At 44.7% G+C, this 14734-nt stretch overlaps 1 protein-coding gene across 5 annotated transcripts in view; it reads right to left on the bottom strand.

The window, feature by feature from the left end:
* LOC147465030 (Glycosyltransferase family 29 (sialyltransferase) family protein) overlaps window positions 1–14225 on the bottom strand; it is a 36531-nt gene extending 22306 nt beyond the window's left edge. The window contains exons 1-6 of one of the 5 annotated variants that reach the window (XM_086517531.1): window positions 14130–14148; window positions 13962–14063; window positions 13800–13867; window positions 7840–7926; window positions 7662–7739; window positions 7471–7571 (exon numbers count right to left, since the gene is read on the bottom strand). In XM_086517531.1, the coding sequence (XP_086373657.1) occupies window positions 7471–7571; window positions 7662–7739; window positions 7840–7926; window positions 13800–13867; window positions 13962–14052 (425 nt within the window). In that variant the 5' untranslated portion in view covers window positions 14053–14063; window positions 14130–14148. Of the gene's footprint in view, window positions 1–7470; window positions 7572–7661; window positions 7740–7825; window positions 7927–8345; window positions 8895–13799 lie in introns of those variants that run through there. The other 4 variants (XM_086517523.1, XM_086517548.1, XM_086517538.1 and 1 more) reach the window with 4 other exon arrangements.
* Window positions 14226–14734: the final 509 nt, after the last annotated feature.

Here is a 14734-nt window from a genome sequence, read left to right as displayed (position 1 = left end):
TAAAATCGTACAAGAGAAAATGGAAGTAGAAACTCTAAAAGAGAAAAGGAGACCATGCTATAACATTTTCTCCACTTCATCTTTCCTGCAAAAGAGACTGTTTCTTTTTAAAAACGCAAATGTTGAACAAGTTTTAGTGCAAGGTAGAGCAAAGAACTCCCTTGAAAGTACTCAGACCAATGAGCTTTTGTAACAAAGTCAGATGTTAATAAAACCATTTTGAAAATTAAGATTTTTAAGGAACAAAGAAACACAAAAAAGAGTCTTAGCAAGGTAAGTCCAAATCTAATTTTCTCATTAAGAGATTGCAACTCGAGGCTCGGCCCATGGTTAAGGAGTTGAAAACATCATTCGCTAGTAGGTCCACTATTTTCACAGACAATGAAGGCATAAACCTTCCCTTCAACTTAAAGGTCATTCTAGTTCTCCTTCAATTTTGTGTATGCGAGATGGAAACATTATATATATATTAAGAAATTCTAAGGATAGAGTGGTTGAGTAAAAATCAAGTTATTGCAATCAAGGAAATGTAATATTTGCATATAATTAAAGGAAACAAGATACGAGTACAAGGCAAAATGGACAAAGCTCCTCTAAGAGTAGTTAAGATTAATCAATCGATCAAGAGACTTAAGAAAGGTCTATTCAAGTATGTCATCAACTTAAATAATCCCAAGAATGAATCACCAGTCTTAGAATCTATAAGATATCAAGATATATTCCTAAAAAAGCAGACATAGGAAGCTAAGAACGAATTTAACTATATCTGTAAAGTGGAATTAGAGAAAGGACTCAAGACAAGAACCAAGATCTTAAAATACGATGAACTTGTTAAGTGATACAATGGAGATAGATTTTTTTTACAAATCAATAAGCCCATCCATCACATGATCACAAAAATAACTATCACAAGCAGGACACATATTAGGTAACTCATTTATTGGAATAATTTGGCATGTTATCATAACCCCCACCTCATTAGCATGAGGTGATATGCCAAAAGGAACTCTAAGAGGCAAAGCTAAAATGGAGATAAAAGTATATCTTGTAATGCAAAATCTAATAAGAGTGAGTATAATTCGTAGCTCCTACTACCTAAAACCAAACGACATAAAGAATATGAGTAGGAACCCCATCCATAGTCAAAGACATGCCACCTAACACGTGTCAACCTAAGGAGGATTTACCAAAAGTGGGTCTATTAGAGCATAAAGACACTAAGTAAGCCAAAGCAATAGCCCTCAATTTCTAATCTGCTCCTGGGAGACACCGAAGTCATCATCGAACACAAGGTAAAACTCTAACAAGGACCACCCTTTCATAATTTATCATACAAGGTGCTTCGCCAACATCTTGCAGCATTTGCATGTACCCCAAGTTTAGTATGATTAATCGTCAAGGCCACATCCCAGTCGGAATGATGAAGCATGTACAAAAACACTCTTGGCCTAGGCAACTGCTGGTAACTTGGGACAAGTATTGGAGATTTGTGTGGGACATCTGCTGGAGAAGCAAAGCCTGTAGAATAGTCAAAATCCTCTGCAACCTGTGAAGACTCCCTCTCCTCCGAGTCGCGACCCCTCAGTGAAGGCTACTGTAAGAGGCACCTGCAACTCCATCTCCAAGAGATCCAAATCCTGTTGGGCTGGTCTATACTAGGGCAACTCACGCTGCTCCTGAATCGCCATTGACTGTTGATCCTCCTCTATCCCTCTGACCAAATGCCCTTGGAGCTCCTCTCGATCCTGGTCTGGCAACTTCTCCTCCGGAGGTCTGTCTGGGGGCAGCTCTACCTCTCACAACCTCTGTAAACAAGGATATGCTATGTTTGTTCTTGTCTATCTGCGTGTCTCTGTCTCTGCCTCTGTTCTGCTCTACAATGTGTTCTTGTTGAGCACTTTGCTCTTGCTAGGCAGTACTCTGTTGTGGTTGTGAATGTTGTCTCCGTCGGCCAATCTGTCTCTGTTGTCGCCCTCTAGGGCAGTCCCTCACCAAGTGTCCCATCTCATGGCATCCAAGGCACTAGTTTGGTCTAACCGTAACCACAATCCTCTGCGAGTGCAACACCCCTTTCCACTCAAAAGTGATGGAGTCTGGAAAATGTGGAAGGGAGAGTAGCCACCTTTATAGAAGGCACAGAGGTCTGGGTCTCCATTGAGCATATGAGCGGTATGCCAAAGATAGACCTCATCTGCCTCAACATGTCTGGCAACCAAAAGTATATTGGTAGCTCTAGAAAACCTATTTTTACTAGATACTTCCGAACCTGACATCTATCCTCAAAAGCAGCCAATGAAAAATCCTCGTACCACGGATGCAGAAAGACTAATCTTTCCCCAAAGACGAGAGTGTGGCTAATGACCCTAGAGGCAAGTTCCTTTGATGAAAAAATGCCAATGAAAATACCTCTACCAAGCAAGATGATTTTCTCCACTTTGCCTTCATCAAACCAGCTAGAGTGCACGAGAGTCACTCTCTCATATTGACACGACCAAGCGGCCGACAATCCCTCTTAGAGAGAGAACTTCAATACGATCACCAATCTTGCGTTGTAGATCTTCAGAAATAACCATAGAAGGTGCCATAATACTTGAGAGAGAGCGGATGATAATACCTGTGGTCCAAACCTGACCCTTTACCACCTCACCACTTAAGCCCGAAATGATGCAAACAGGTAGGGGAAGGGCTGAGGGATCCACAAAGGATAAGGCAGCGGGAGGATGGTGAGGGCATGTGAGCAATGGGCGGTAGGGGCGGCACGAGTTGTGGGTGGCAGGGAGGAGTGAGCAAGTGGCAGCAGAGGCGATGCTATCTGCGGGGCGGCGCGAGCTGTGAATGGCAGGGCAAAGCACAGGCGGCGATGGCTGTAGGGCAGGCAAGGCGGGTGGCAAGTACTGCAAGGCGGGCAGCGAGGGCTACAAGGCTGAGGCAACGCGGGGGCTCTGTGCACACAAAGTTCGCACAGAGGGGACAGTGTTGTGCGAGTAGTATCCGCAAGACAACGTGAAGACAAGCAGAGGCAAACACGACGCAAAGCAGTGGCAACGTGTCCGACAGGGGTGCACAACAGTAGTAGCAGGCGCCCGTTAGGGTTTCGCGACAACGGCTAAGGGTTTCACCGCGCTCTTGCGCACGTTAGGGTTTTGCCACGCTCTTGTACACGTTAGGGTTTCGGCTCTCTCTCTCTCTCTCTCTCTCTCTCTCTCTCTCTCTCTCTCTCTCTCTCTCTCTCTCTCTCTCTCTCTCTCTCTCATGTGAGGTGTGCCATTGGTCAGATACGCACATCCTCACATCAGCTAGAGATTGAGACTGGTAGATTTAGAGGGATACCAACAAACAGTAGGATATGTCGCTTATGCCAGTTAGAGCCAGAGATAGAGCTACATTGCATATGTCATTGCACAGTGTACTATGAGATACAGGGCCGTTTCCACTGCTTATTCAGAGAGGGTTTCGGTCCTTTCTCTAGGGTCATGAGTTATGAGGATCAGAGATCTCTTGGGCTATATCTACTTGAGTTACACAAATATAGAGACACTTTACTGGGGAGAGATAGAGAGAGACAGTCCCAGAGATAGATTATAGATTTCTTTTCACTAGATATGGGACAGCCAGAGGAGCAATCATTGCAGAGCTCGGCCCACACTCATTCGACCACTTCCGGCACTCTCATCGACCGAGCACTGGAGCTACGAAGATCTAGATGGCCACGATTGAGGAGAGGGGCTACACAGCATCGACAGACTACAGTAGAGGATTCGAGCCACTCTCTCTCAATATCCAGAGTGCAGATGAGGATGGATTCTAGTAGTAGTATCTAGTTCTTTTGTACCCAGACATGATATTAGATTCACCATTTTGTAACAGATTGGTCTCATAGGTCATTTTGGCCTTTTGAAGACGTTAATATAACATTTCGTTTCATTTCATTTCTCTCTCTCTCTCTCTCTCTCTCTCTCTCTCTCTCTCTCTCTCTCTCTCTCTCTCTCTCTCTCTCTCTCTCTCTCTCTCTCTCTCTCTCCGCTGGCATTGCTCCGCCGCAATGCCAGCTATCGCGAAGACTCTAGTGCTAATCGAGCATATCTATCTCTAGGAAGAGCCCAAGTGCTATGCATAAATGAAACCGATCGAGTGAGTGCCAATGGAGGAGCAACGAGCTCCGCCCTAACAATGTCATGTGGTAGTGAGGCCTTGGCCCTAATCATCCGAGAAATCATAGACACCAATGGCTTCTCCATACATCTCCATCCATCAGTACTGCCAGCTCTGCTATGATGATCAACTGAGGGGTCCCATATCTCCACTCCGTACAGCATGGCCGAAGTGACCAAAGTGTCAAAGAGCCAAAGCTTTGTCCGAGGTTCCTAGAACTATACCTGCGAACATATCCTCCCAGTACTCTCTGGATGCACCCTCCATCCCCCTCACAAGGGCAGAGATTACCAGGCTCATTAGACAGGACTTGATTCACTTGGATACAAAGGGGACATGGATACAACCTACACATGAGCTAGGTACGAAGATGACTTTCTATAGAGAGCATCTTCTGCAACTCACGGAGGATGGTTTTGTGATCAAACCAGGATACATGGATACTCATCTATCCCACGGGATACAATGTGCTATTGGTCAGATACGCACATCCTCACATCAGCTAGAGATCGAGGCAGGCAGATTTAGAGGAGTACCCGCTGAGTCCAGGATTCGTCACGTGTGCCAAATAGAGCCAGAGACAGAGCTACATTACATATGTAACTGCCCAGTAAACTATGAGATACAAGGCTGCTTTCATTGTCTATTCAGAGAGGGTTTTGGGCCACTTTCTATAGTCATGAGATACCAGGATCAGAGATGCCTCGGATTATACTTACTGGAGATTTGCAAACACAGAGAGGACCTCTTGAAGAGGGGCACAATGAGAGAGATCCACCGACAGAAGAGTTCGAGCAGCCCCCACAACATAACAATACCAGAGGTACCAGAGGCATACTGCTTGATCGGGCGATAGAGTTGGGGCAGTCCGGTCGCCCACGGATGAGAGAGCCCTCTTGATATCGACGCAGACTACGACAAAGGATTCATACCATACTGGCGCGACATAGGAGCCGTCCCGGATACTGATGATGTGTATATGATGCCTCAACTGTCAGAGAGCTCCGTTGTATCAGCTCACCCTTTGTCTTCCCTTTGTATCAGCTTTCACCCCACCCCTACCCACTATTTTCTTTTCAGTTCTTTGTACTCTTTGTACCCAGACCTGGTATTAGATTCACCACATGTAACCTTTTGGTCTCATAGGTCATTTTGGCCTTTTGAAGACGTTAATATTACAGTTCATTTGATTTCATCTCATCTCCTCTCTCTCTCTCTCTCTCTCTCTCTCTCTCTCTCTCTCTCACATAACAGGTCTTGAGTTCCAACTCCTCATCGGCTAGATCTTTAAGGTCTCTTGGGATAGTTTCTAAAACTCTCTTCTTCTTCTTCTTCTTCTTCTCTCTCTCTCTCAGAGGGCAAGTACATTACAGAATACAAAGCGGGTCCAAAGACAACATTAGACAAACCATATGCAAACCAGCCACATGGGCAAAAACCAAAAAAGTGGATAAACAGAAAAGGCTAGGGGAAAAAAACTTTGCTAAAGAGAGTAAAAAGTGCTCTGGCCACCTAAGGAAGAGGAAGGCCTCTGAAAGATAGGCGCTTCCCACCAAAAGTGCTCTCTACGAGGTACAGACCAAAAATAAATATCCAGTGCACGCATAATCCAAGCTCCACTCACCCACACAACACACACACCAACTCACCACACACACCCTCACCAGCGATCAGGTTGCTTTCAGTTTTGCAGCCTGGAATCTGATGGGAAGTCGACTTGAATCAGACCCTCAGCGGACACACTACATGACTTTGATTCCAGGTCTGGTATATCCCAGGTCTGATGCAATTACAAACCAAGGAGGATGATTATCTTCACCTAGTTACTTGCACAAGAGACAGAAAGTCAGGGATATGTGGCTTCTGATGGCAAGCCGCTATCCAATATCGTGGGCACAATTTGAGCTTGGTTTGTCAACCAAGGCCACGTACCAAGAGAAGAGCAGAGCTAAAGTGGAGCTTTTTAACCCGTGCAACAGTTACTTGCTAGCGATACTTGTACTGCAATTATGGGAATTCCGCATGCAAGGATCTGCAACCCTTGTAACTGCTATCAATGAAAACTGTAAAGCCTGGAAGTCCCCACAACAGATCTCGGATTTTTCCTCATCATGAGTTTTCTTCATGTGTCTACAACTGCTAAGTCTCATGAATCTTTGTCTCTGCCAATTTTTAGATGGCAAATTTCAAGCATAGCTACATGGAATGCAAAACCGGAATGCAAATCCTGCGATAGTGTACTCACAACTATTTCATGGAAAAAGAAATGGGAACGGGAAAAGGAGACCCGAAAATGGCCATTCCTTACTATGCTTGAGAGTGTCAGGCCTCAATATGCACAAGCAACAATGAGCACCCCTACAGTGCCGAAGCCCTACTGCATGCCCGTTGCTTAGAGAAGGCAAGCAACCGTGAGACAATGAGAATGAGGGTGTGCCAAAGGAATGATAACAAAAATGCAAAGAAGAAAAATAAGGGGCAGCACAGCTGTGGGAGAAGTGGTGACCAATGGAGGTGGAAGACAGAAAGCTGGAGGAAGCAGCTTTGAAAAGGGCAGAAGTCACGGAAACTAAAGGGCAACCTGAAGCAACCAGCACCTGGCAACGGCAGAACTGTGGCAAGACATGAAGGCTGTGAGGGCAAGAGGAAAGGCACGGTTTTGGAAGAGGCGAGACCATAGCTCTGTGCAGGTCATACTATAGGCTGAGTACGTCTTAAGAAATTCCTAAACACTATTCACAATCCATTGTTAAGAACAAAGGCTCTCCTTGAATAATTGTAAGCAGGGAGGAAAAATGACATGGAGGCTTTGACTGTTGGATACTGCCTGAAGGGGGCACCTCCTTGTTGATGGAGGGAAAACCGGAAAAGAGCTGAATCAGAAACATCATACCAAATAGGCATCTGGCTTGCCAAATTGTAAAATGCAAGTATTTTGTTCAGTCGTAATCATTTCTAATTGCCGATGCATTGTCAAATCTTATTATCCAGCAGCAAACAGCTAAAGCTCAAAGTCATGCCCAATAAAGTTTTACAACATCAAATTTGTTCCTCATCCTAATGTTTTTCTTGCATTCATAAGAGTGCCCCCATTTACTTTGAAGATTACTGAGGTTTTCTGAGGCTAACCACTTTTCACTACATTGATAAAATTCAAGTTGAAGTTGCGGTTGTTTTTCCACCTGTATATGCGAACTTCCAGATGTATACCTTAAGATTAATACATTCAGATTTCAAACATCGCAAAGAATTCAATACCCAAGTTTAGCACCATTGCTTGCAATCAACAGACAAAGCATTATCTAATTTGATACGTACAACAAGATTCCCTTGTTGATTCTCTTCCACGCATAGTCATGCCAGCCATTTGGCAATGCATCAATGTACTCCTCTGTTAGAATTGTGCTTGTATTGCGTATCTGTTGACATTATCGTCATGCAAATCAACAATGAGACAGCTTAACCAAATGTGTTTGCAAGTTCAATACTAAGAGCTGTAAGAGACAAACCTGCTCCCACAAAAGTAAGGTTTCACATAGGTCAAAACCATATGATAAGCCCTCAAGATCCCCTGTTTTTGGGTCTTTCTGCTTGCAGACACCAAAGTCATCACCACCAATTTGAGAGATCAATGAGCAAGTAGCATAAATTGAAAATAGCACATGTTACCAACATGAAATGGCATACCCACTTGGGAATGGTGTCACTTGGAAAGCTCATAGTTAGAAGACAACTTCCTTTGAACTCAGCTCGCAAACCAAAACCATTTGATTCCTAAGTATCCAAGAGAAGCATTACAGAATTAAACTCATGCAGAGCAGTGAAGCCTTCAGAGCTTCTGTAGACCTGTAGTTTACAAAAACTCCGTCGAAAAGTTACATTGTACAAAAACCTTCTTTAGTAACTTGTATATTAAACATCAAAAATCATCTTAGATCCACTTAATTATGTTCATTCTTTATTATAGAGACCTGTAGAAAGACTTAAAGAATCGAGAATCTCTTGAAAAATACTTCTGTGGAAAAACGTACTTCTTCAAACCAAAATATAAGTATGCATCTATCTAGTGATGCCATTCTAAGATATCAAGATTTTCCTGATAAAAAAACAAGTTGAGCATAAGGAAGCTGAAGCTTATGCCAAGCTCAATGATGAGACTCCTCACACCGAAAAGTGAGAAGTTTCAAGCGTACTTGCAAGGCTCGTTTTCTCCCTTCACAATATCGAGATAGATTAAAGCATGAGGTTGATGCTCCCAAGCAAAACACTCCACCAACCAGCCAAATAGCATGAGTTCTCTGGTAGAATGAAGACAGCCTCCAACTGTGCATCAGTACCCTCTGTGACTGAATCGGAATCCATTGCAAATAGCAGGCAGCCAGCACATGCTAGTGGGCCGTGGCATTAGAAAGGCCCCACCATCCATCATGGGTAGGGAGACCTCTCGCCAATAAGGAAGATCACATCATCAATCTCTGCAATCTGCATATGTATCTCTTTGGCGAGAGATGCTGCAGGCTCTCTATCCCAGCCCACCCAATCAGTGTGAGTCGACCCAACTTGTGACCCTCAGAATCCTGAACAAAGGAGTTCCATATCAATAGCTGAAACTCGAACTCCTCACTAAGCTCTGAGGCATCTGTCTAACAAGTCCTTTCCTCATCTTCATCCAGACATGCCACAAACAACGAATAAAGGGTGAGCTGTAGGAAAGAGGCAAGGGAGCATCTATAAATACATATCAAAGAAAGCAACATATCTGGGAACCATGCACGCCACAGCAAGATGCAGAAAGACTCATTGCCCGGGCACAAACCACGAACAATGAGCTTAGAAAGTAAGGCACAGGTCTACATCTCCGGATCAATAATCCCCGAGCCACCCTCAAATCATGGCAAGCCCGACCGTCCTTGAGCACAACCTGCAAATGCAAAACACTGCATAGGAGAGAGAGAGAGAGAGTGCTGAAAGATAGAGTGTGTGAGATCGCGAGGGGGGGGGGGGGGGGAGAGAGAGAGAGAGAGAGTCGCAAATGAAAAGTGCTAGAGAAAAGTGCTGGTCTGCATCTTGATCCAAAACGAGAGAGAAAAATGAAATGAATATTAACGTCTTTAAAAGGCCAAAATGACCTATGAGACCAATTAGTTACAAACTGGTGAATCTGATACCATGTTTGAGTACACAAAAAGAGATACTAAAATGAATCTAGAAGTGCTACTACCTGGAACTGTGTAGGGTGTGTGTGATCACTCATACAATGGGTGCCCAATACAAGAGAAAGATACAATGGGTGATGAATCCATCCTCATCTGTACTCTGGATGTCGAGATAGTATGGCTCGAATCCTCTGTTGTAGTCTTCGTCGATGTTGTGAAGCTCACCTCCTCAGTCGTGGACGTCTCGATCTCCCTAGCTCCAATGCTCGGTCAACGAGAGCACCGTGGATGTGAGTATGAGCTGAACTTTGTAGTGGTGGCTGCTCCAGTGTCTGGTATGAAGAAATCAATAATCTGTCTCTGGGATTGTCTCTCTCCAAATCTCCTCAATAAACTATCTTTGTGTCTGTGTAACTCGAGTAGATACAGTACGAGACATCTCTGGTCCTGATCGCTCATTGCTCTAGAGAAGGTCCGAAGTGGAAGCCACCTCGTATCTCGTAATACACTGTGCACTGAAATATATAATGCATCTCCGTCTCAAGCTCTAAATAGCATAGGCAGCATATCCTACTAGCTGTTGGTATCCCTCTAAATCTACCAACCTCGATCTCAGGCTGGTGTGAAGATGTTCGTATATGACCAATGGCACAACGTAACCCATGAGATAGATGTGTATCCAGATTCCATATAGCTGGGTTGAATCACAAACCCATCCCCTGTGAGTTGGAGAAGATGCTCTCTATAGAACGCCATCTATGTGCCGAGCTCCTGTGTTGGCTCTATCCATGTCCTTTTGGTGTCCACTTGGGTCAAGTCCTGGCAAATGAGTCCAATAATCTCCATCCGTGTGAGAGGCAACGATAGTGCATCAAGGGAGTATTGGAAGGGAGGCAAGTTGTCCTTGCTGAAGCCATGTATCTGGAACCATGATGACATCTGTGCATACCAGCATGATGTGTCCCCTTGTAAGCTAATTGTCTAGAGGACTCAAGGGCCAATTTGGCATATCTGTCTCCGGTAGTATCCCATAAGCTATGCATAAAGGAGACTGATCTGGTGAGCGTCTCTATCTCCATGGGGGGGCTGCTAACTCCACTCTAATGATCCCGTGTGGCACGGAGACCTAGCCGGGAGATCATAGATACCAAGGGCCTCTCCATACCTCTCCACCCATCCTAACCCACAGATGGTCCGCAAACCTGAACCCCATAGAGCATGGCTGAAGCTACCAAGGTATCAAAGAGCCAAAGCTTTGTTTGGGGTTCCTGGAACTAAACCTGCGAACACATCCTCTCCAATCCTCCCAAGGCCGCATACGATCTGTTCAGTCTAGTCTCTACTACTCTCTTCAAAGAAAACTTTGGCCTAGTGAAGACTACCCCAAGATAAGTGTATGCATCTCTGTACTCCTCAATCTACCACGGTGTGGTGTTAAACACAATAACCTTGGTTTTACCAAGGTTAACACATAATCCACTATCCTCCGCAAAGCTATGTAGTGCATCCAGATGTCGCAGCATACCCTTCAATGAGTCAGAGATCAACACAATATCATCAGCATATAACAACAATGGAATCCATGTCCTTGCCAGCCAGGCACCTCTGAGAGAGAAAGATGTCCCCCTCTCTCTGCCATACCTCTAGTCCAAGAAAATAATGAAGCAAGCTAAGACCTCTCATCTCGAACTCCTTGGCCAAGATCTCCATTGTATAATGAATATGTGTTAGGTGCAACGGAATTGAAATGGTTGACAAGATCTAGACTTCACACTTCCATAAATCTTTACTTCTTTCCTTGCTTGAATGTGTGCTACTTAGCACAAATGATAGTTCCTTTTAGAGAGAGAATGAGAGAGGTAGAGATATGTAGAGAGAGAGAGACACGACACTCGAAGGGGCCCCAACCAATCCTCTCAAGGGGCCCCCACATAGTTGCTGATGTAATATTTGCTTTTGACTGCGTAAATGGTACGTACACACATGCAATATCTCGAACGCAGACTCTATTGACTCGAATGGGGAATGATGTCGTGGTAACTCTTCAAAATGATGCACCTCCAAGGCTGATTTGATGCACCTTTTGTTCCGTATTGATGTGGGGTTGCAAATGGCCACCAAGAGGTAGATCTAGGGCTGAATTGCATTCCCGATGTGAGAGGAATGAAGGGTTGATGGCTGGCTGCAAAACCTCAGATCTGAATATAAAAGCGCAGCAGATCAGACGCAATTAGCAGGGCTGAAAATGCAGTTGATGATGAAGCAGATGGTGGACAGCAATGAAAGCACTCAATGTGGAGAGGGAATGGCCGAGAAGAGGCTCGATGGGTTGCCAAAACGTCAAGGCTACAACAAAAATCCAGCAGTAGCAGATGGAAGGGTTTTCCCGTGAGAAAACCGGGCCAAAACACCAAAACGCTGGCTGATTTGGGCTGTTTGTGCTTGCAAATCCCAAACCGTTGGTAGATCTAGAGACGCCTACGATGTGGAGCAAAAACACTAGTGGAACTACTACGTGCAGAAAACGTTGGGCTGCTCTGCAATCTTGCGCTAGGAAATTGATGAAAAAACGTTGCGCCTTGCGCTGCTTTTATACTAACTTTTTGGGTGACAAGTCTGGAAATTGTGCCAAGGTCGGAAAAATGTGCAAATGTGTACACATGTGAGTTTCAGGTGATAGAATGGCCATAACTCACTGATTTGAGGACCATTTGACGAAAGAACTAGACCGACATGTTCCTCTAGCCTACGCATGCATGCACGTCATGTTAGATGCCCCCGAAAGTGTGATAACATTTGTCAAAACGCGTGTACAAACCATTTATGCGAGAGGATTCCAAAACTGAAAAACCGAGTCCAATGAACCCTTCCAAACATGCAAGTTTTGCAAGCAGGCTCACAAAATTGCCAATACTAATGCTCTTAGGATTCTAGAACTCCTCTCTAGAGATATAAACATAATTGGCTCTGGAAGTCGATGAAGTACGTCCAATTGGCACACAGAGCCATGTGCACATGACATCCCCTCCTACTTAAGGTAAGGTATTGGTACTTTTCACTTTTCAGACCTTCCGTGTCAGAAGTGCGCAAGATCTGCAGTGCTAGCCGTTCCAAATGCGGTCCAGTACTTCGGTAGCCCATTGAGCCTCTGTCACATGTACATCTAGCCCTATGTGCATGTGGACAAGCTACTTCATGACAAGGGTTCGGTTAGCTTAGGAAGTGTTATGGCACCTTTGTTAGTCTGTTCGCAGGCCGTGCATGTCCAGACACTTAAGAGTAGTTGCATTTCCTCTGGTTGCACACACCATGATCATCATATTACAGTCAATACCCATCAGGAGCATTTTACAGTGCATAGAATCCATTTTTCCTATTTTAGCCATTTTTCACTTATTATTATTAAGTGACTTTGTTGGGAAACTGGGTAGGGCAATTTGGCTGAGGAAATATATAAGAAAGATAGCGCTAGCACTTTCTAGCAAAAGAGGCAGCAGGGACCAAGTGTCTGGCAGTGTACCTTCTCAACAAGATCCCCGGCGAAACAACCTAGCGTTTTCAGCCATCAAGAAGCCTAGCGTTGCCTAGTGTTTTCAGCAATTGCAGATCAGCCCCAACGTTTTGCAGATTGCAGATCAGCCTGGCGTTAGCGGATTGAAGCAGACTCCCTAGCGTTTTTGCAGTAGACAACAGATCAGCCTAGCGTTTTTGCAACTTGCAAATCACCTAGCGTTTTGCCCCTTAGCGTTTTTCCACTTTTGTGGCCTCGATACCAACTCTCACATATCATTCCTCTAGATGGAGTAAAGCTCTGTCTGCATGGCCTCCTTCCACTTTGGTTGTGAAAAGGCCTCCTCAATTGAAAGGGGTTCTTTGTCTTTGGCACCTAAGGACATCATGACATAGTTCACCTACAAAAGAGATTCATTTGTCTCAACTTTTTGCAACCATCAAGACCGCCTCATAGCACAAGGAATACGCCAATATGGTGGCTCTACTTGATACGTACTTGATCTTGTAGATCCACTTGACACCCAATCACCTTCCACTTATGTGGCCTCAGTACCAACTCGCACGTATAACTCCTCTAGATGGAGACAGGCTCTGCCTACATGGCCTCCTTCCACTTCGGTTGTGAAAGAGCCTCCTCAATTGAACATCAGGGCATAGTCCACCTATAAAAGAGCTCCATTTGTCTCAACTTTTGGCAACCATCGAGACCGCCTCGTAGCACAAAGAGTACACCAATCTGATGGAAAATAAAAGATCATAGCATCTTGCAACGTATCCAACAGTCAAAAAATAAAGAAAAATGACAGTATTGTGCTATTTTCTTTTCTATGACGTTCAGAGGCAGGGATTTGTAAATTCTCATTGTGCTGGTAAATTGGTTTCACCTATTTAACATGATCTCTCTCTCTCTCTCTCTCTCTCTCTCTCTCTCTCTCTCTCACACACACACACACACACACACACACAATTTGCACTGACCACACACTGTCGAAAGTCATTCCTGAGTTTATCCAAAGCAGAACGGTCTTGAGGGCTCAGAGATGGACCTGCACAACAAGCGGCATGGCACATCAGAAGACAAACGACAGAGAGAGAACCGAGTCCAATCGACGAGAGAGAAGGGCAGGACGAGCAAAGTGCCTTTGATGGCGGACAAAGTAATAATGTAAAGGAGAGAAGCCCCCAGCCAAGCTGAGACAGCCAGCACTAGCGCGATCCGCAGCAGCTTCATCACTCTCTACACTGCATAATGGAGTGTGAGATGTATGTAATACACATTTTTGTGTTTTAAACGCCTACTTAGCTCACTTCCTATTAGGCTGGGTTCACATCATCCCGCCGGAAGAAAGTGGAAGAAATCGCAGCAGAGGTGCAATGCTGTTCATACAACCAGGAGGTAAGGTCTCCTCTACGTGCTTGTGTGGAGAGCAACTATTGGTTGTGCAAGTAGGTGCTAGGTTGGAAGAGCCCTTGGGGGGGGGGGGGGGGGGGAGCTTTTCTCTTCCTTTACGTGGTTGCCCTGTCATCAGCTTCCACCGCCTTATGTGAACAGGGTAGGGCACAGAGAGAGAGAGAGAGAGAGAGAGAGATTGAGATTTTGATTGGCTCCACCGCCTTATGTGAATAGGGTAGGGCACAGAGAGAGAGAGAGAGAGAGAGAGAGAGAGAGAGAGAGATTGAGATTTTGATTGGCTCGCAGCTTTTGCTCAACTCTTTCGATGGCTGATGTGAACCTTGCCTTAATTGCATTTGTGGGATTAAACAAAAATCCTTAAAATGTAGTCACATTATTTTTTACCCATTTAGTGGTCTTTTTTCCGACTTTTTGAATGCTTTGGAACATTTATAAATACCTCTTCTCATTTTATGAAAGGTGATTTGCCAACGGTTCTCATCATCGTACTTCTTGTATC

This window comes from Adiantum capillus-veneris, chromosome 1 (genome assembly GCF_014529385.1).
Source record: "Adiantum capillus-veneris isolate H3 chromosome 1, ASM1452938v2, whole genome shotgun sequence".
In the NCBI taxonomy this organism is placed as follows: Eukaryota; Viridiplantae; Streptophyta; class Polypodiopsida; order Polypodiales; family Pteridaceae; genus Adiantum; species Adiantum capillus-veneris.
This window is presented reverse-complemented; position numbering and strand designations above follow the sequence as displayed.